This window comes from Psittacula echo, assembly GCF_963264785.1.
Source record: "Psittacula echo genome assembly, chromosome: 2".
In the NCBI taxonomy this organism is placed as follows: domain Eukaryota; kingdom Metazoa; phylum Chordata; class Aves; order Psittaciformes; family Psittacidae; genus Psittacula; species Psittacula echo.
The window spans coordinates 66,650,010-66,671,110 of NC_137737.1; the positions used below are offsets into that span (position 1 = coordinate 66,650,010).

Below are 21,101 nucleotides of genomic sequence, written 5' to 3' on the forward strand. Positions count from 1 at the left end.
GACTTCTGGTAAAGCGGGTGGGTGGAGGGATGGAGGGGGGTGGTTTGCTAGCTTTTGTGTTTGTTTAAAGGATCGTGAGGAGCAGAATCTCTAATGAAGTTTAAGTTATATTACAGTCCTCTGAAATTTAATCTGTGGAAATGTATTTCTAATTTAGTCTGCTGTGAGGTTGATCAGTCTGTTGGCAGCACGTCATTGCTGTGATCTGGGCCAACTGCCACAGTTGTTGGTGGGAAAATTCAGATGGTGGGGGTGTGTGTGTATGTGTGTGAGCACACATGGCTGCATTCACACGCTTGTTTCCTCTGCTTGCTAACTAAGCATGTGTTATTTATAGCTTTGGAGGCACTTGCACTTAAAGAAAAGCAACCTGTGTGGGGATGTGACTTGTCCCCATTTTTATTTCCTACTGTCTCTTGGCATTCTGCTTTAACAATGCAAATGGGAAGCATGGGTACTTTTGTCCTCTTCCAGTACTTCATTCAGAAGGTTGTTTTTCTTTTTTTTAAATTTCTTTTTTTTCTTTCTTTTTTTAATTTTAATCAGTGACTGTTTAGTTCTTGCACCTGTAATTTTCTTCTTTGTTATTCATCTGTAGAATAATTGATGTTTTGTACTGTCAATTAAGAACTTGCTATTCATTCCTAATTTCTTCAGTATGTAGGAGCGCTCGTATATTTCAGACAACACGTGCATTCAGACGGCAAGATCCCAATTACAATTATAGTAAAAACCATGAGAGGAATGCTCTGAGTGCCACACATGGCATGTTCTTGGTCTGCTTAAACAGGCTGAAGAAAAGCAGGAAGGAGAAGCTGTCAGCTCTCTGTTTCAGCACCTCCACAAGGTTATTGCTGTATCACCCCTTTATAAAGCCTGAAAAGAATCAGTAAAATCAGGATTGGGTATCTGCTATATGGATTAATTTCTGTGGAGGTGCAGGAAGAGTGTCTGTGGCTTGGAGGGAGAAGGAATGGGGCTATTGAGATAAATATTAGCATGGTTCTGGCTGCAGTGTCTGGACTGCTTTGTCCTTCAGGAGGTCCTGGCTACCTGAGATTGTGCCCATTTGGTTGCTTGGGAGGTTTAGCTTCAGGTGGTTGTCTCTTTTGGTGTGCCCACTGGGAAAAGGAGGTGGAAGCTGGTTCTTAATATGCCTACAGGGAGTTCCTGTAGCAGCCTGCTGGTACACTCAGCTCCAGAAAGGTCCCACAAGTGGCCTTCCAGGGCACCAGCAGGCTCAGTTTGAGGTTGCTCTTCTGGTGGTACCCTGTGAGCTTGGAAAGAGAAGAGCCAGCAGCTTACTTAAACCCTGCATACAGAAGACTTCTGTGATTTTCATTTTTTTGGAAGAGGTTTGTTTTGGTTTTGAACCTCTGTGCTGTTATTTATTGAAATGCCAAGGGATTCAAAATTGCTTGCATGGTGGGACATGTGGTTGTTCTGACTTCTTGTCCAGATGTCTATCCAGCTGTGGTTGGTTGCACTTCCATGGTGAAATGTGACATACAATTATATGGAAATAAGAGCACATTCACAGGGTGTAAGTTCAGCACTTTGAAAATTGTTTGGTAGTAAGTGTAGTGGCAATAAGATCCAGAAGAGTAAATCCCTATGTTTGTGGGTTTTTTGGTTTGGTTTATATTTTTTAAAGTTTGGATTCTCTTAGGTCTTAGTCCTTCAAAACATTCTGATGAAATAGTCCCTGCATTCATGATGAGAGCTTGTCTTCAGCAAAGGTATCTCCTCCAGGACTGATGGGAAAACAGTTTCGCAATCATGTCTCTGTCCTTGTTCCACACCCAGCAACAGCGTCAAAGACACAGTTTAAAGTTGTCCTTCAAATTCTTTTCTGTTTTTAAATAGAGCAATTTAAAAATCCCATCACCACTACAAGTTCAGGCTTAGGTACTCAGGGGGCGGGGGTATTTTAAGCAGCAGCAGCTGAATTCTGTGGGTGATGGAGCAGTACTGTCGTGACAATGTGGAAGAAAGGCCCTTGACGTGCGTAAGGTTCCATACTTAGGAAAAGAAGTCCTGTTTAGATGGCCTTCTGCTAAATGCCAGAAAATCTAATGACTCAAATCACTTGAATTTTTTATTTTTAGCATCCTGTTATTTCAAAGGGAGATAATTTAACCAAGATGACCTGCTTGGTTTCATTATGCAGGCTACTAGGGACTTTAGACATATTTTTAATTAGTTTGTTTTTTGAACTCTTTGATTTGATAATACAATGTACTAATTACTTCTTAAAAGGTAAGCAGAGCAGAATGAGAAAGCTGTAATGGCTGATGAATATCTGAGAACCCTGGAGTACCTCTAACTGACTACACTTGGCAAGGGCTCCCATGCTTTCTATTATTCTAAAATTATTTCCCTTTATTTATTTATTTATTTATGTATTTATTTTAATTACTAGTATATTGTGATTCAGAATTTCAAAGACAAGGAAGGGAGTAGGACAGGTATCTCTGAAGTGTTTGTCTGCAGCATTCTTATCTTTAAATAGGTTATTTGAAGGAGCCTGGATGTCCTTTGCTGGAGCATAATTAGTATCTTTTCAGCAGCATGTGTAGATGTAAGTGTGTCATCTCCATGTGGCTGTACAGCGGCTTTCACTTTTGCTGTATTTTCTGCCTCTGATCAAATTTTTGTCAATAGCTTACATTAGAGAGCATTAAGTTAACTTTACTCTCCGTAATTATTTACAGGTTAAAAAAAACTGCAGGGAGAATAATGCAGGGCTAAAGGGGGAAGGAGAAACAACTCCCTGTAAGCAATAGATCTTTGGCAAAAGGTGATAACAGGAAAGCTATGATTAGGAGCCTACATTTTAAGATGTTTTCCCATGATCAATTTTCTTATTAAGCTGGGCCTGTGGGAGCTGCATGCTAGTGAATTTCAGGGATTCCTAAATAAAGATGGTTAAATCAAGATCTCACAAATTGAGTTTTCAGGCTCTTCTAACAACTGTTCTGTAAAATGTGTGAATGTTCATTGTCTTTGAGTACTGCAAGGACTTAATAGTGGTTTGATGGTTTATCAGAATTGAGCAAAACCAAAATAGAATATCTCACTATAGCATGTTTTTCTGAACTTGAGTAGCTTCTAAATCTCAGTGCTCCAGTTCTCTTGCAGCTTGCTCTTAAACAGGTTTTTGATTTTTGTTTTTAAACACCTTGTTTGGGTGGTAGGCTTGGGGGCTTTTGAACCCAGTCTTCTCTCTTGAATCTTAGTAGGAGAGGTTGCCTGTACCGTTAGATACTTGCAGAGGTTTTCCATTACAGCGGGAGAGCCCCCCAAAATCAAAAAGTTGGGAGCTCTTACTTTTAGGCATGGTAGAAAACAACAGTTAATTTGCCTAGCTTCTGACAAGGCAGAAGATACGGTTGTCTGGTAGCTCAGTATCAATAAGTACAATGGACTTTGAGAGCCAGTGACTGCATGAGTCACATACTTGAAGTACCAGCCTTCCAAGGGAGCACATTTCCACTGTGGAGACATGCTCACCAGATCAGAGCAAGCACATTAAGTAACACAGCAACTTGATTAGGCTGGAAGCAAAGCAGTGAAATGCTGACACTGTTCAAAAATGTGAGCTGCTGTGTAGCCTGGGTTAGTTTTTAGAATTCCAAAATAATATTAAAACATGCAGATGTACAATCATTTGTTTAAAGTACTGGAAGAAGACTTTTTATCAGTTCTGTTGTTGATCATTTGGTATTTGAGACTGACATTTTAGGATGGATTAAAAACACAAGAATAACTTCTGGGGGTATTTAGTCTTAATTGCTCAAACATTTAATAAAAAAATTTGCATTTCGTAACTGTAATCTCACAATTTTGAAGTTTTTTAAAGTTAGGAGTAACATCGGTGTGTAAAATAAGAGGTATTTCTCATATGTGCAACTGCTCAGTCCACCTGTGAAATATGCTGCTTCAGGCTGGTAACTAAATCTCGTGGTGGTTTAGAACGAGTAAAATGATCAGTGTTGGCAGGGAGAAGTGAATATGCGGACTCACAGTGAACAGAACAGCACGTGTATGAAGTATGCAGAGAGAGCCTGGCAATCACTACCATAGTAGTATTCCTTCCCAGGCGATTGGAGTGCTTCTTGAGGGCTGTCCCTCCAGGCATGCAGTGAAGCATGTGTCTTCCCATCAGTGTGTGCCTATTGGGAGATTTAAGAGGTGGAGAGAGCTGCTGAGTGCAAGATAGAGTAGCCTGCATGTAGTACTACAGCTGAATCAAAGTACTTTCTCCTTGCTCTTCCTGTTTTGGGGCCCCTTTCTTCTGTCTGTTAATGATTCTAGTATCTAACCTTGCAAAAAGCCATGGGATGAAATTAACTCTTTGAAACAGGAGGCTTGCGGTTCAGCCTTTATACTTGCCACAGACTCACTCAGAGTCCCTCAGCGAGCTGCTTAGTTTTTCTGTAAAATGAAGATAAATGTTTAACTCTGTATATAGGTATTGGCATAGTTGGATATTGATTATGGATAAGCTACTGGCATAAAATCATGAGTGCTGTGATAGCAGCAGCAGCACTTCAGAATATTGCTGCCCACAGTTTTTGGTGCCCAGGTGGGCCATGTAAAGGCAATGGGCAAAGGCAATTCCTGCCCTTCCTCACAGCCAGAAACATTTGGGCCTGCTTTGTAAACCTGTGAACCTTCCATAGGTTCAGTGCTCCCTGAAAGGCTTATTTTGTGCCAGAGATGGGCTTCAGGATCTCTTGGGTATAAAACAGCTTGGTAGCCTTTTGGGAATGGCAGTGCAGTGGTTTCAGACTTGCGGACTTGTCTTGTTCATGATGGAGGGGAACATAAAGTTGGGAGTTGAAGTGTATGTGGGAAGGGTTGGTTTTGAGGTTCACTGCCGAATCTAGCCAAGTTGGTGAAGGTATAATGCTTTCAGACTGTCAGATATGAATTCTAGATGTGAGAAGCACTCTACTTTTTTTTTTTTTTTTTTCATATTCAGTGGACTCTGGTGTGTGTTTTGTGAAATTTGGAAAGTGAACCTTTTTTTCCAGGGACTCACAGATTTTCCCATCTTTACTCCATTTCCCTGGAAAAGGAACAACTTCCTTTCCTTTTTGGTTTTAGCTCTACTGCTTTGAAGAATGGACCATGAAGAAAATGGGGTTTATGCTACTACACTAGCTGATAAGTTGTCCATAACACTAAGCATCTTGTGATTTGTACAATGGCAGAGGAAGGGAGAGTTGGAGAATTGGTGTGTTTATAAGCTCTGTTTAATTTTTGTATTTGGGATGGCCTTTTCTTCCCTCTCAGTCAGGCACCGGGGAGCTGCCTCTGCAACCTTTCTTGCAGGTGGAGTCAGACAAGTGAGATACAGTTGTGCTTTCCTATGTAGTTTATGCAGTTTATTCTCATCCAGCCTTGCTCTGTAAAACAACCATAAAGTGCGGGCATAAATTGCATTTATATGCACTTCAGGGACTTGTTGCTGTCTTGCCAAAGCGTAATGAGTAGGACATATTATAAATGAGAAGCAGGCCCTAAATTATAAATACTGAGATGCCAGTATGTTGGAAGCATTTGGGGAAGCAAGGTTTTTCCACCTGCATACAGCCCCAAAATGGGGACGTGTGTCGGAGAAGCTGCCAAACCTCTGGATGCAGCTCATTGTAGGTCTTGGCATGCCACGTGTTTATTGGGGCAGGCTTAAGTCCCACATACCTTGACGTGCCTTGTGCTTAAATCATTCTGATGTCTTAAATTGTTTTAAGATTTTTCCAAAGCACATCTGGGTTATGTTTAATTGTTAGGAGGGAAAAAAAAAAACCAGAGAGGAACTAGAGGGGGAGTTGGTGTAAATAATTTATGGAGAAGAATCCTCCAATTTTGCAGAAACCACAGCCCAAATTACAGAGAAGGCTCTTGGATTGAGATGATTTTTGTTGTGGTTGTAACATACCAGGGTTTGAATCCTGTCCAGATGAAAACATTTGGTTTGTACTTCAGTAAATATTGCAGAAACACTGCCAGCTAATTCTGAAGAGTAATGAAATAGTGCTCTTGGCAAAGCGCATGCACTTTCCATACTTCTGATTCTACTCTTCAGATCCAAATTCAGAGGTTTTTTAATATGTTTAGCTAGTCCAAGACAAAAGTTAATGTAATTTAATGAGAAACAAAACATACTGTAATTTAGGAGGGAAAATGACACATTTGTCAAATGAAATTTAATAACCTCATTAATCAAATAAAATAGCCGAAAGAGAGTATAGCTTATTCTATTAATCAGGCAGTTGCTGTTGAGATCAGCGCATCTGTATGGACAGGTTGTGTAAGTGTCAGTTCTTCCTTCTGTTAGTAGCAAGCCTGGATTTTGCATGCAAAGGGTAACATCTTTCTGAGAAGACTGCAAAAAGCAGCACCGTGGCTTAAAACCCAGTACTTTACGTTGTACTTATTGTTGTATAAGCATCAAATTATTATACAGAGGACATAAAATACATTTGTCATCCTTTCATATGCATTAGGCAACACTTGTGTGTAGTCGTGGTAATTGTTTTTCCTATATAGTTAGGTTTTCTTTTGTGTTGCTCTCACAAGAGGAGGAAAGACAAAAATACTCAAGAGAATTTCAGTAATGAAACTGCAGATACTGACGAAAACAGTTGCCAAACGTACTTCAAACCTCATTTTTTAAAGGGCTGAGTATCCTCCCTTCATAGCTTTCATAGCTTATTGTAACCATGATGAATGAATTAAAAAAAGACAATTACATTAATGATTTTCTCAAAAATTGCTGTGCCCAGTGTATCTGACCCCAGAAGCAGTAACTCCTGCTCTGCCACTGGTGAGGAGAGGGTACCTGGGGTTTTGTTAGTTGCCTGAGTTTTCCGCCTGGCTTGCAGTCCTTCAGGCAGCCCTGGCAATCTGTTAGGCTTTCAAAATCGCATGATGAGGGCCAGTTTTGGGAATTTGGCCTTTCCACAGTGATTTGGAGGAGGCAGAGGGGGCTGGGAAGTTCCCTTTGGGTTGTTGCCTGGCCTTGGCCATACGTTTTTTGCTCTTGACTGTAAGTTAACAGTGACTTTTAAGCAGGAAAAGGTGAGCGGCACATGTTCAGATCAGGGCAGCAGGTCAACAGCACTATTAGACACATACTGCTGTTAAAGCTGATCAGTACAAGGTATCCTTCCTGCTTTACTGAGTTTCTTACCATTTAATGTCAGTAAGTCCTTCAGTATCTTTCTTGTCCCATTGCTCCTGCAGCCTGTGTCCGTCTGCTAACTTACCTCTTGCCACACGCCTCTTTTTCCAGCCCCAGCTTATCTGAGTCTTTCCCTTCTGCCCTGCTGCTCCTGCATGCCCTTTCTTTCAACTTACTACTTCTGCCATAGCTTTTCCTTCCTTCCCATCATGTTGCGAATGCCTTATCCAGTTCTCTGGTGATGGCACAGGCTTTTCTGCAAATACTGATGCAAAACAAAACAACTGTCTTGAGGGGGGAAGGAAAGGCATTTAGGAAGTGTGTGCCTAGACATCGTCAGGACAGAATGTAAAATGTGCAGCTTCTACACGAGATTGGAAACATACTGTGTTTCATGTTTTGTTTAATAACATAAAGTGATATATTAAGCTACACATTCAATAAGAAAAAGTGTGCATAGAAATTTTCCAAATCTTTACTTGAGACCGTGTAACTTTACATTACAGCTACAGCATTTGTTAATGGACTTTAATTTCCTTAGTCTGGGATTTTAATCTGAATCAGTTCCCTGATCCGATTCACCACATGGCCCCACAAAAAAATTATACTGCCACAGTCAAGGTGGTGGCACAGGAGTAAGAACAAAAGGCCAGATGGAGGTAGATGCTCTGTAAACCATTTTGGATGCCAAGAAAAATGTGCACACAGCCATAGACAGCCTGGATGGTTCCTTGTATGAAATGTCTTTAAGTGGTGGGAAGTCAAATTTATTTTCTGGATTACCATCAGATTTGCTGAGTGAGCAGATTTTTCAGGCACCTGCTGATGGGGCGCATGGCAGGGTGGATTTCTTGATGTGGAGGGCTGCTTGCATGCTTTGCCCACATGCTCGAGACTGCTCCCCTCCTTCATCCACGGCAGTGCCCGTGGCAGCAGCTGCCTGCACAACTTGGAAGCTCCTGGCACAAAAGGAGACTTGTAAAACTCAATACAGCCACAAGCTCTCGTAACTCTTCTCACAGATTTTTCTGCTGTTTTCTCGAGGATGGAAAGTGAGGAAGGGGGGAATTGCATACCTAGAGTGCTGATACTTTGTATGCGGCACCTCCCAGGCACAGATGTTGCCCTCTCCAAAGCACTGCCGTTCTTCTCTTTTGCTGTTGGTTACCAATTAAATTCTAATGTTGCTCTTGTTGCAAGAGGAAGAGGTGGGATGATTGCTCACCTCTACTCTTGTTGTCTGGCTGGTAAAATATGTGCAAGAATGAACTGGAATAGTTGCCCCATGGATTTCTGTTGCGCAGCGCATCCAGGCAAAGGCAAAAATGTGCAGAATGGTGTGTTGTACATTTAAAAAAAAAAGTCAAGCAAGCATCTACAACTGTGCTCTGTAAATGTGTGTGTATGTATGCATCTGTTGAACCTGCAGTTTTGCTTATTCTTACAACATTTTGGAGGGGTTTTATCATCTTGCTATAATCCGTCATTTCCATGATAAGTATCTGTTATACATGGGTTGTGGTTTAACCCTAACCAGCAACAAAGCACCACACAGCTGTTCACTCACCCCCTAGTGGGATGAGGGAGAGAACTGGAAGAATGAAGTGTGAAAACTCGTGGGTTGAGATAAAGATAGTTTAATAGGTAAAGCAGAAGCTGTGTGCAGAAGCTTCATGTGCAAGCAGAGCAAACCAGAGAATTCATTCAGCGCTTCCCATTGGCTGGCAGGTGTTCAGCCATCTCCAGAAAAGCAGGGCTCCGTTATACCTAACGGTTACTTGGAAAGGCAAACACCATCACTCCAAATGTTCTTTCTTCCTCCCTTTTCCCCTAATTTCATATGCTGAGCAAGACAGCGTATGGTATGGAATATCCCTTGGGACAGTTGGAGTCAGCCGTGCCTCTGTGTCCCCTCCTGACTTAATTGTGCATCCCCAGCAAGGGCAATATATTTTGTTAGACAAAGTGATACAGCTGGAAAAACCAAACCAGCTCTTGAGCACACATTCTTTTCTGCATCTGCAATAGTCTTAGACATTCGTGGCTATAGTAACACTACTTAGAATTGTTTATATGGGTCAGCAGCGTTGAGTAACAAACAGGATCCACCATGAGGTGGGACAGGAATCTTTATTGTAATAAAGGGAGTGTTCACCTAGCTTCTACTCATAATGATGCATCTTCACTTTTACAAACTTTATTAGTTCTTCAGTCATGAGAAGTCTGAGTTTTATTTCCATAAGAAGAGTTTTGGGGGGATTCTGTTAGTTCTTTGCTGGGTGTAAACCACCACTGCGTGTCAGTTGCTCACACTTAACGCATGTTAGGTGTTGCCTAATCAACATAATTGTAATTCTTTTAGCTTGAATGAAATCGCAGTGTACTTGCAGATTTGTCTTTCCTTCAGTTTGCTTCTAAAGGGAATTTGTGGTGTCTTAAGCTTGAGCAGCCTGTTTCAGTATTTTAAAGGCTTTCTCAGCCTTTTGGACATGTTTAGCTACGTAGGGCGAAAGCGGTTTTAACCAGTTCAGCCCACAGGTATGAAAAAGTTCTCAGAATGTGAGGCTATTCCAGAACTGAAAGAAAGCAAGAAAATGCAAAGCTTTTAGATTTCTTTCGGTGTCTTCCATCTATAACAGTGCTTAAATAGAACAAAAATGCGTGAGTCCAGCTTTTTTTCCTTTCCTTTTGTTTTGCAAGTCAACTTTAATAAATACGTAGGGAAGGCTGGGGGAGGGGAGGAGAGGAGAAGGCAACCCAGACTGAATGCCGGCTTTTCTCCAAGGTCTCATATTGCAGAGCACTTCGATCAGTAAAGCGAGGGCTAGCAGGGCTCTCGTGTTATTGGACATTGCTAGTCTAATTTCTCTGGAAATGTACTTCTCAAGCAGTCCCAGCTGTCCCAGGAATGCAGTTTAACCATTGTTGTTCATAATTCTCAATTGGAAAGAATTAAAAAAATGTCATTCTGACTCCAGATTTATGCACTGAGATTGCCACGGTTGAATACCAGGAGTTAGGTGAAGTTTGTATCTGCTTGGGCTAGACCCTCCCTCCTTTCTAAGCAGAATGACACAGTTCTTTATTCTGTGCTTTTTTTATTTTTTTTAAAAGAAGGGGGGGGGGGAATTACTATTGTAATAACATTTGCCTCACAGATGATTTTTTCTTTTTTTGCTGGTTGCTGTTGAAAGCAGCTGACAATAAAGCTTAGGGATATGGAACTCTGGGGAAGATGAAGCTTAGAGAATAGATGCTATATCTGGTCTTCTATTTTAATGTCTCAGAAGGATAAAATTTCTGACTGTTTCTCTAATTACAATAGAGAGATTTCAGTCTGTGCTTGAATCTAATTTTGAGGGTTCCTAACAGTAAGTTTCTTTCACTGCCATCATTTGTCAATGCATTAATGCACTGATGGTGCCAGACTTCAGATCCTGATTAGAACTGATGCACAGTACAGACTTGCAGAACTAATAACTTCTGAATCCATACCACGTGCTTGGGTACCTAGATGGAATTAAAAAGACTATTTTTCAGGCAGTGCTGGCCTACAGTAACTCTTTTGGAATGTTCTAGGTAGTTGCTTTTGAGAATGAAAGCTCCCCTCCAAGCAGAAGAATTAACATGCCTCTCAGCACCTCTTACCTACTATGGTTGATTGCTTAGTGTGCCAAAAAGTTCTGGGCTTGCATAAAAAAATGTAAAGGTTTTTGTTTCTGTAAATTGCAACAACTCCCTTGCCGTGAAACATGTCAGCAGTCTTAATTTGATCATTAGTCTATGTAATTATGGAAGTTGTGGCATGCAAAAGGCTTTCCCCTAGGATAACTATATGTGTCCATACAATTATGTCTAGATTGGATGGGTTAATATGGATGTTGTTTCGGGGATGAAGAATTGTCATGTCTGAGGTGCTGCTGCAGTGTTTCCCCTATCTGTCCCAGGGCTACCACTGACGCACAGCGTAGGGTGCCAGTGGAGGGTTTCTCTCTGCTCCTCCCCAAGGCAGCTGCAGTCCCAAAGGAGCCATTACAGAGACCAGGAGCAAAGTTCTTTACATGTGGGAGCTAAGAACCACACAGCTGCTCTCTTGCTCCCACCCAGTGGGATGGCAGAGAGAATTGGAAGGGTAAAAGCAAGAAAACTCTTGGGTTGAGATAAAGGCAGTTTAATAAGGTAATGAAAGAGCTGCGTGCACAAGTAAAGCAAAAGAAGCAATTCATTCACCACTTCCCAACAGCAGGCAGGTGTCCAGCCATCTCCAGGAAAGCAGGGCTTCATCGTACATAATGTTTACTTAGGAAGAGAAGTGCTCTAACTCTGAAAGCTCCTCCTTGCTCCTCTTCCCCCAGCTTTTATTGCTGAGCACAGTGTCATGTGGTCTGGGATATCTCTTGGGTCTGTTGGGGTCAGCTGTCCTGGCTGTGTCCCCTCCTGGCTTATTGTGCACCCTGAAACTACTCACTGGCAGGGCAGTGTGAGGAGCAGGAAAAAAAAAAAAAGCAAAGCCTTGATGTTAATGCAAGCACTGCTTAGCAATAGCTAAAACATCCCTGTGTTATCAGCACTGGTTTGGTCACAAATCCAAAACATCGCCCTGATGCAAACCATTGTGAAGAAAACTCGCTCCATCCCATCCAAAATCAGTGCGCTTAGGAAACGATGGTCATTGCAGAAGCAGCTTATCCCAGGTTTTGTGCCATATTTAGGTATCCATTCATTAAAATGTAATTTTTGTAGCTGAGAGTGTTTTGTACAAACTCGGTGGGAGCAGAAAATACACAACCCAAAAATAAGCTTTACTTTAGTTGTTGGCAATGGCAACACCAACAACTCGGAACCAAACAAAACACACAGTTGTGCTGTTTTGCAGAGCTTGAAGCTGGAAGTGTTTCACAAGGAAGCATCAGCCAAATAGCCACTACCTTGTGTTGTTGGTCTGCAGCCCAGCTCTCTTTGTCCTTTGTCTTATTTAGCTGCAGGAAAATAATTGAAGCGATGAGTCCCCATTCTTCAATTCTGTCGACTTCCTATTTTTAACCTTTCTGCAGCAGAAAAAGTCTTCTTATGAATAAGTAGAAGGCTCCTAGGGCACCTGTCCCACCAGGGGATAGATAGAAGACTTATCTAGAAGTAGAAACTAGTGTCAAGCATAAGGGAAAGTATACATTAGTTGTCAGCAGCATGCATACATTTAAATATAAGTTATTAGATTGCTACAGTCATGTCGTGTGTCTTGATGCAGTGCAAGGAAATCCATAACTGCTGCATGACGCACACATTAAAGGAATTCTGTGCAAGAGTTACATTTCAATTACAACCTTGTATTGTTAAGTTTGTGAATCCTTACCCTTCGCTCACTGAATTGTATGTTCTATCTTACCCTTGTGCAAACAAGACAGGTTAGGGGGAGCATCATGGGAAGTAAACAAGGGATGAGAAGCAACATTCTCAAGAGGAGCATACAGGGAATCAGGAGACCTTTGCTCTTTTCTCTCCTTTGCCAGGGATATGCTAGGCAAATTAATCTCAGTATCTGGGCTTTTCTCTTAGTTTAAAACTAAACCAGAATTCTGCAAAGCATTGTGTACAATACTGTAGAGGTCTGCAGAGCATTATGAAGTTTAAATCCTTATTTTATTGTAATAATAACCTAAAAAATATTACCAGGGTGCAGATTGCTTTGTAAATGCTCTTTTTGCTTCTGCTTGGAAAAGCTGTAAGCTTCTAGCTTGTGCGTTAAGACTTCAGTAAGGCAGTTAAGCACACATTTGAAATTAAGCGTGTGCATTAGTCCTTTTCTGAATACATAAAGCTATTAATTAGGGCTTGTAGCAAGACTGTTTGATTGTCTAAAGTATGAATAGAATGTGCTGGAGAGGGGGGGCCCTGCTTTTCAAGCACATCCATATCATGTTGGTAAAAAATTTAATAAAAAACCTCCAGTTAGTCATGCACTAGTGTGACCTTACATCTCTTGAGTTCCTCTCTACCTTTGCTATACATAACACTAAAGCAGGTTATGATCAATATGGTTAGTGCAGTAAGTGACTATAATGATGCTAATGAGCCATTTCTTTATAATAATCAGGTTCTCCAGCCCTGCCCAGCAACATGGTATATTTTGGAAGCTCTCAGGATGATGAGGATGAAGAAGAGGAGGAGGAGGAGACAGAGGACACAAAAACAGCCACAAACAATGCTTCATCATCATGCCAGTCAACCCCCAGGAAAGGAAAAACACATAAACATGTACCAAATGGGCAAGGTAGGTCTTAAATAGTGCTATTCTCCTGCATTGCCTGGAAAAGAAATTTATGAGCTGAATGTGCTTAATCCTTGTCCGTCCTCCTCGATCTGAGTGAAAAAAGATACAGGCCATAATGAGAAAGTTGAGTGAGATGTAGTGCTAGCATCTTCTACTTTAACCTGCCTTTCCTGACAATTTGAACTCCATCTGTAGCAGGACTATAACTACAGGGCTGGGATTATCTATCTACACATGTGCACACATACTGGGTTTATGCACACACATACACACACATGTATGTGTAGACACACACAGTCATGCTCTTTCTCTGGCTTCCTTGAGACTAATGTTTAATCTAGAATGATTGTATTTTATCAAAGTTAAATCTAAGCATTCGTGTTATCAAATCGTGTGATGGGGCAACATTTAATTTCTCACATGCAATATTGATACCACAACTGCAGTAGGTTGAGATACTGAATTTGTGTTGTTGATTGAAAGACTTCATGGAAGAAGCTTTTTTAAGTCAGTCATTTATTTGCAAATCAACAAAAGCTGCATTCATTCCACAGTATTTCTGTCATGATGTTGCAACATCGCCCAGTTTAAAATGGAAGACCTAAAAGCCTTGCTAAAAATTTTGTGAGCCTGCTATAATGCTCCACTGCCAAAGTCCTGTGTGATGTGGTTCTCTCTCCAGCAAGAGCTTTTGTATCATAAGAACTCTGTGCCCTCGCTGCCTGACATAATTTCAAAATGGAGCCTGTGCTCTCTGTTCCCTTCCTCAGTATTAGTTTACCATGAAAATCTTTCCTTTTGGTGACTGTCCATTCCGCTGTCCTCCTCTTCGTAGGAGGACTGAGAGGAAGGTTTCTCTATAGTGCAGTTTTTGAGAGATGGCTGTGACTTGTGCCTGCTTTTTTTTTTTTGTTATTCTTTTGTGCTAGTCTGCTCTGAAGAGATTAGTAGATCCCAATTGCTACACTCTACTAATCCTCATCTCTGCTTTTCAAAAAGGAGTTTCCTAGTAAGGACCCCCTTTTTACATACTCCAGAATTCTTTTTCATTACTAGGCCTGAATCTGGTTTTCATTGCACACCCAAAACTCAGAAGCTCTCTTTTTGTGAACAATTTGTAGAGAAGTGCAAGAAGACATTAGGCCTAATAGCATTTCAGCTGTCAGCTGTGAGCAGGAGCTTTAATGCTCTAAAAGCCGTGGATCAAAACATGGCACTTTGGATTGATTTCTAAGTAAACCCCCCAAAATAACAGGCACAAAGCTCTACATATGGAAAATGAGACTGCACGTATGAGAATTGCTGCCTTAGAGTTTTAAATGTGATGTATCATTACAAAAGAAGCTGATCGTATTCCTTGAGAATGTCCCAGATGGCAGCCACTTTGAAATTAGCTCAAAACCAGAGACACCTGAAATCTTAATTGGGGGTAAGTAAAGGCAAACTTAATGAGCCATCTAATGGCTTCATAATCTTTATCAATATAGATCAGAGTGAGCATAAATGAAGCTGCTGCTTTAACAGATCTGCGAAAGACCTTTATAAAATACATAGGAGACAATGTGAGATGTTTTGACAAAGGTGATGAAACAAGAATTCCCAGAGAAGGCAGCTGCTACTTCTTCGTCATTGTGATTTCTTTTTTTCTTCCCCCCTTTTTTTTTTTAATTAAAGTTTCCTTACCCAGGGGTATTCCCATTTTCGGTGTCTGTTATTTTGGTTGACAGCCAGTAGTATTTTTGTTTCGTGTGAATAAAGTAGGTTCTGGTTCATGTGTGTCTGTTTTAAATGAGACCACACACAAAGGCAGACCAGGGACGGGTGCAGCAAATGAACTTAATCTAGCGTGAGAGTCTATTTTTAGTGAATTAAAGTCTTTTGGTTTTAATATACAATGTATAGTCAAGCACTTTGGACCTGAAAATGCTAAGCGTTTGCTATGACATACAACAACAGAAGTTCAGAGCCTGATTAATGTCATTAGATAGTGTCAAATGATTGCTTTATACTAAGTGGGGGCCAGACAGCTTTCCTGGATGAAGTCAGTTGTCAATATCCTCTTCTGATGCCAATATAGAGCATTATTAGGGTTGCACACCAAACTATTTATTATAATGCAGCCTATTGAGCCACCTTTGGGTAGCTAACTCAATTGAAAATGCCTCAGTATGCATAAGAAGCATGTAAAACACATGGCATAGCTTGCTGCACAAATTGAGGTAATTAGCTCAACTGACTTGTCACCTTCCAACCTTACTACTTACATAGGTATATTTAAAGCATCGGATTGTTACCTGTGCTTTTTCATCATCCTTTCTTAGTACTTTTGATGTGCTGCACATATATCCAACCGTTAAAAAGTGAAGTAAAATGTTTGACAGGAGAAGTGTTTATCCCCCACATTCATCGGAGCGTGGAAAAGCCGTATGTAGCAAGTGTGAGTCTTTCCAGGGAGGTACTGTGTCTAAATTACATCTCCCTGCTGCTTGAAGGAAATTCTGAGTTGCAGGTAAGAGGGCAGACTTAGGTCTCTGTTCCTTTAAAACCAATTCTTTGAATTCCTCACAACTAAATAAATCTTACTTTGATTTCATTCTGTGGCACAATGGGAGGTTTTCTCTGCAGGCTCCTGAAGGAAAATGTTTGCAGGTGCCAAGTGTTTTGTTAGGCAGGCTGGGATTGTGATCTGGAAGATGTAGTTAAGGAATTGTTGGGTTATCAGTCCCATCACAAGAACAAAAGGGGGATAGGTGTTACTCTACTTGAAAGGACTTGTGGACTGGAAGAGGGCCTCAGGAGGAGCCGTGTACACAGATACAGTTGCATAGACAACTTTGAAATTGCATGCAGCAGACTGCAGTTCCTCTAATGATGGTTGGTTAATTTCCTCAAGGAGGATGATTGCAGGATTAGGTATTTCTCCCACCAGCCCAGCAGTTCAAAGGTGGAGAGAAGTGCACAGCTGGGCCAGCATACCTGGAAATGTCATGTTTGTCTTCAGACACCTGGGACAGACAATTAATTCTAATTTACATTTAGGAAAACAAAGTTAGCCATCATTATTTGTAACTAGGCTTCTTCATGAATGAGTCTTGTTTCCCTAGCTGGAGAAAACCATCTTTGGTGTGTCAGAAAACCTACTACGTCAGAAACAGTTACTGGTCCATGCTGTGTTCTGTTAATGAGGTCAGATAAAACTGTTCTGCATGTCTTTTGCCTGAAATGAACAGGGAAGAAAATTGTACAGCCCCCATTTTTCTTTAGGCTCACATTTCAAAACAGACCTGGCAGCAGTGTGTAGTAAGCAGGCATCACTAGAAATACTATACTGTAGTGCTGTCTTCCTCACTTACCAGAAATACAGAAGAATGTTTCACTTCTCAATTTGCAGTGGATGATTTAGCAGAGTAAATTCCTTACACGTGTAGTAACAAAGATGATACAGGAAAAGTTCGTAGATAGGTGGTTTCTTTTTCCTTATTTATTTCAGGATATAGTTCAGTGCAGTGTTTGTATATCTTGGCCTTAGATGGCACATCTTTTACAGACAGTACTGTTCGAGTGTATTGTGAGATAATTCTGATTTGTGGTTGCAGTTCTTTATGTACCTTTGGTTTTAACTAAATTTGATATTTGTGGGTGGTTACATAAGACAGAGTCTCAGGCTCATGCATCTTTTTTAGGGAAATTAATCCTGAAGAGGTAAACATTTAGAAGAAAAATATTTTTTTGCATCCAGCTAAAATGCAGAATGAGAAAATTCCAGGCAGAGTGCTACAATAGTTAATGGGTAGGCAATTATTTTGATGATTTACAGCCTTTTGTTGAAATACCATGGAACCAGTAATTGTTGCAATAAACATTTTTGCACATTTAATTTTTCTGCAAAAATATGTAACATGAAAATTACCCGTTTTGCAGTAATTTACATATTTAAATATGCAAATCAGGCACAACACATTTGGGGATTTGCAGATTTTCAGTAGCTGTATGTATGACCTGTGCAGAAGAATAGGGGAGCTGGAAAAATAGGGGAGCTCAAAAAAAGAAATGAATTGTTGTCCCGGTGAGAGACTCGTGGTAACAGATAAACACTTCCGGCATGGACTTGCTGCTTAGCGAGTGACCCTTTTGATGATGTTTGTGTCATAATGGTTATGTGAGAGTAATGAATTTGCTCAAAGACAAGACACTTTGCACTGAATTTTTGCAAACTGTGATGTGGTGTCTCATACCAGTAGTGCTCCTCTCAGTGGCCCAATATATCCCTGTGTGCACAGGGGTTTGAGCTATGTTATTGATAGTGTCAAGAAGAAATGCAGTGTTGTCTGCCATGGTTCTCCCGTTTGACTTCTGTTAGCATGCAGCTATGGAAAATTGTAGTCCACTGACAAATTGCATAGCCTTGGGTTAGGGCTGGGGAAGTGCAGAAGCAGTGGTACCACACATTTGCAGATGATGTTGTGGCATCCTTTTCTTGTGAAGCACGCCTTTGCCACTGACCCTGAGTAGGTAGTGTTGGGAGAGCTCCAGAAGACAGCTTCTGTCTCTGGAAATGGTTTATAGAAGTCTGAACATACCCAACACTTAAGGAAAACAATTGGCAGAATTAAAAATCTGTGTTTTGTGGAAGTAGATCATTGTTTTAGTTCCTCCAGGAAGGAGAAAGAATTATTGCCTGGGTCCTTTAAGGCAGTTTGAGAGCCACATAAATGTTTTCACAGTGACTTAAAACTGAATTAAAGCCAGAGCAAGAATGTTTTTGTACAGTAACGGATACTTAAATGCCAGAAACTTGATTAATATTACATCTCTTCCCAAACATGATCTATGTAACAACATGAGGTTTGCATTGGAATAGCTGGCTCGGGTTCACAACATTGGCAAGGTTCCCTTTTCTCCTTCTAAAAACAAAACTTCTCCCTTTCACTCTTATCTTCCTTCTTTGTTTTGGATAGTTTTATGAATACGCAACCACTTGCTTTATGCGGCACAAGCTCTGCAACATGTGGCATATGTGTACATGTAAGGTCCATGCCTTTTGTCTTCCAAACACTGAAATAAAGCAAAAGGGTTCATACATCAGTACTCTTCTGTCCCTGCAGTGGACTCCCCTATTATCTCAAATATAAAGTGTATCTGGTGCAGGGATAATCTCCAGGAGGGCCTGATAGAGGAAGCTTAGCCTGTGGAGTCAGCAGTTGGCTGAACCCAGTCCTGCAATTCTGCTGCTTAAGCAGTGAAAGCCTGATTGTTGTATGTAATACAAATTGGCTTCAGAATGCCTGGCTGGATGTATCCTATGGAAAATTTGCATGAATATTAATTTGTAGGAGTACTTCAGAAAATTGCTAAAAATGCCATACATGTTTATTGCTCACTGCAGTGTCAATTCCTGTAGTAAATGCTTAGTTAATCTGTAGTAATTGAGCATGTGTGGCTTTACTTGCTCAAAAATTTTTTTAGCCTTTATTATAGCTTCACCTAGTACATTCACAATGTGCACGGTTTGCATTGGTTTGCCATAGGGATTCTTTATCACCGTTTCAAATGAGATGCCCCAAAGTCCCTGTATGGGATCCTGGATGAATATTGGTGCCTGGGGTCCAAGTCCCCTGATGCAGAAAGCACTGTGGTGCATCTGTGGGGATCATGCCTGCCATAAGGTTTGCTCTGCTGCCGTGAATTGTATCAGTGGTTTAAAAACCCCCAGTGCTTGCGAGTTTTGAATGTAGTAGTTCAGTTTCTTTAAATTTGATCATCACTGCTAACAAAACGACCCACAAGTATTTCACTCTGGGACTCCTATTGTTTCAGCTTAATAATAATAATAATTGCTTTCGAGGACGTGGCATTTTGAGAATGAGCATTCAGATAGATATAGATAAAAAGATTTTTATTCTTTTGAAAGCGTCTGAACACTAATAATTTACTTGCACTTTTAATTATTTGTTAGTAGTGCTCTTACCTTTGACTAAAAGCTGTCCTGAAAATATGGAGCTGCCTAAAGTAGCATAAAATAATCATAATTCAAGACGAGAAGATTTGTTTTAATAATGTGAGTTTTGCCACTTGTGAATTGGGTGGGGTTTTTTTTTCCTTTCTTTTTTCCTTTTGCTTTGTAATGAAGTTATTGCTTCAAGGATGAAAGTTTGATTTCATCACGAAATTACTCTTTCTTGAGGGGAAAAAATAACTGGGAGCAGAACATTGGATGTCATCAGAGTCAGGATGGGAGATTGTAGCTGGGACGTACCTGTATCTTGGCTTTGTAAAGCATAAGTTACACCTTTTCTGCTTTTCTGAATGCCTCAGAAATACCGAAGAACTGGCAGACATGAAGAGGAACGCAATTTGCTGCAGGAAGACACAAAAGAATTAATAATAATTTTATTGTTAAATCAGGTTTGGTCTCAGTAATATTTAATGTGGAGTTTTTTGATTTTGAGTGTCTTATTGTTTACTTTCCTTTGAGAAGTGGGTTAGTTGCTCTTCAACAATGAGATTTCTTTGGGGGCTTTTTGGCCTTTCCTGGTGATTTAATCTTTTCACTGAACTGTCTTACTAGCTATTAGGGCCAGAGTTTAATCCTGTATTGTACTAAATAACTTACTTATTGTCTAAATAACTTTTGTCTACTTTTTTACTGAGATGGGAGCAAAATTATAGTCCAGGGGATTCTTCCACCCTCCACCCCCCCTTAAACAGTTAGCTTGTGACAGTGTTTTGTAATTGATCAAGTTAACATTTTTATACTTGTTCACATACTATGTTAACGGATTTTGCAGAACTTACTGTTGCAGAAAGGTTTTTATACCTATCTAGCTGGATATAACAATATAGTCTAGGTGTTGGAAGAAACACATACTGATTTTTATAGAAACTGATACCAACTACTGTTTAACTAGAGACAGCTTGACTAGGACTGTTTTGCATCTACATCTCTGCCTTTTTATTGTGTTTTCAGGCTTTAAGCTTTTCTTGTGAGAGTGAACATTTTTTCTCCCATTTCTCTCTTCCCCTTTTCAAGAATCTTACAAATTAAGACAAAAGATAATTACTCAGAGGGTAAAACTGGCAGGGTTCCCACGACACTTAAAATTAATGAGCTGTTGCATATAAAATATACCTTGTCTCATGTTCCCTCTTTTTTTTTTCCTTCTTTTTTTTTTCTTTTTTTTTTTTTTTTTTCAGTAAACCATAAAAGTGCACAGGGATTTTTGGCTTTTTGGCTGTGAACAGATCAGTATATATACAGTTCATTCCCTCTGAAGGAAAATATCACCAGCAGTGATGGAATGCATATTAACCAAGCTGCTATTGGTTGTTTGTGCAATGTCTCATTAAAAACAAATAGTCATGCTTGGTGTATTTGCAGCACCTTCCATCTGATGTAAGAATTCCTTACGAAGGAGGATAAATGTATTGTCATGAACTCCCTGAGAGGGGTTGGCAATTATTATCAGTTTCATCACTGGAAATGAGACACGGAGGTTACATGACTTTCATGGAAACCAATGAGAAATTCTTGGCTGGCCTGGGCAGCGCCAGTTGCTCCTGAGGAACGATGGAGCCATGGAGGAATTTGCGGTGACTTCAGTGCTGATGGTTTTTCTCTTGTTCTTACTCAATTTATAC

At 40.4% G+C, this 21,101-nt stretch overlaps 1 protein-coding gene across 6 annotated transcripts in view; it reads left to right on the forward strand.

Annotated features, from left to right (window-relative positions):
* Window positions 1–21,101, forward strand: part of JARID2 (jumonji and AT-rich interaction domain containing 2) — a 218,544-nt gene that overhangs the window by 159,520 nt on the left and 37,923 nt on the right. For all 6 annotated transcript variants that reach the window (XM_080609914.1, XM_080609911.1, XM_080609912.1 and 3 more), the window contains one exon: window positions 13,287–13,463. In XM_080609914.1, the coding sequence (XP_080466040.1) occupies window positions 13,287–13,463 (177 nt within the window). The remainder of the gene's footprint in view (window positions 1–13,286; window positions 13,464–21,101) is intronic.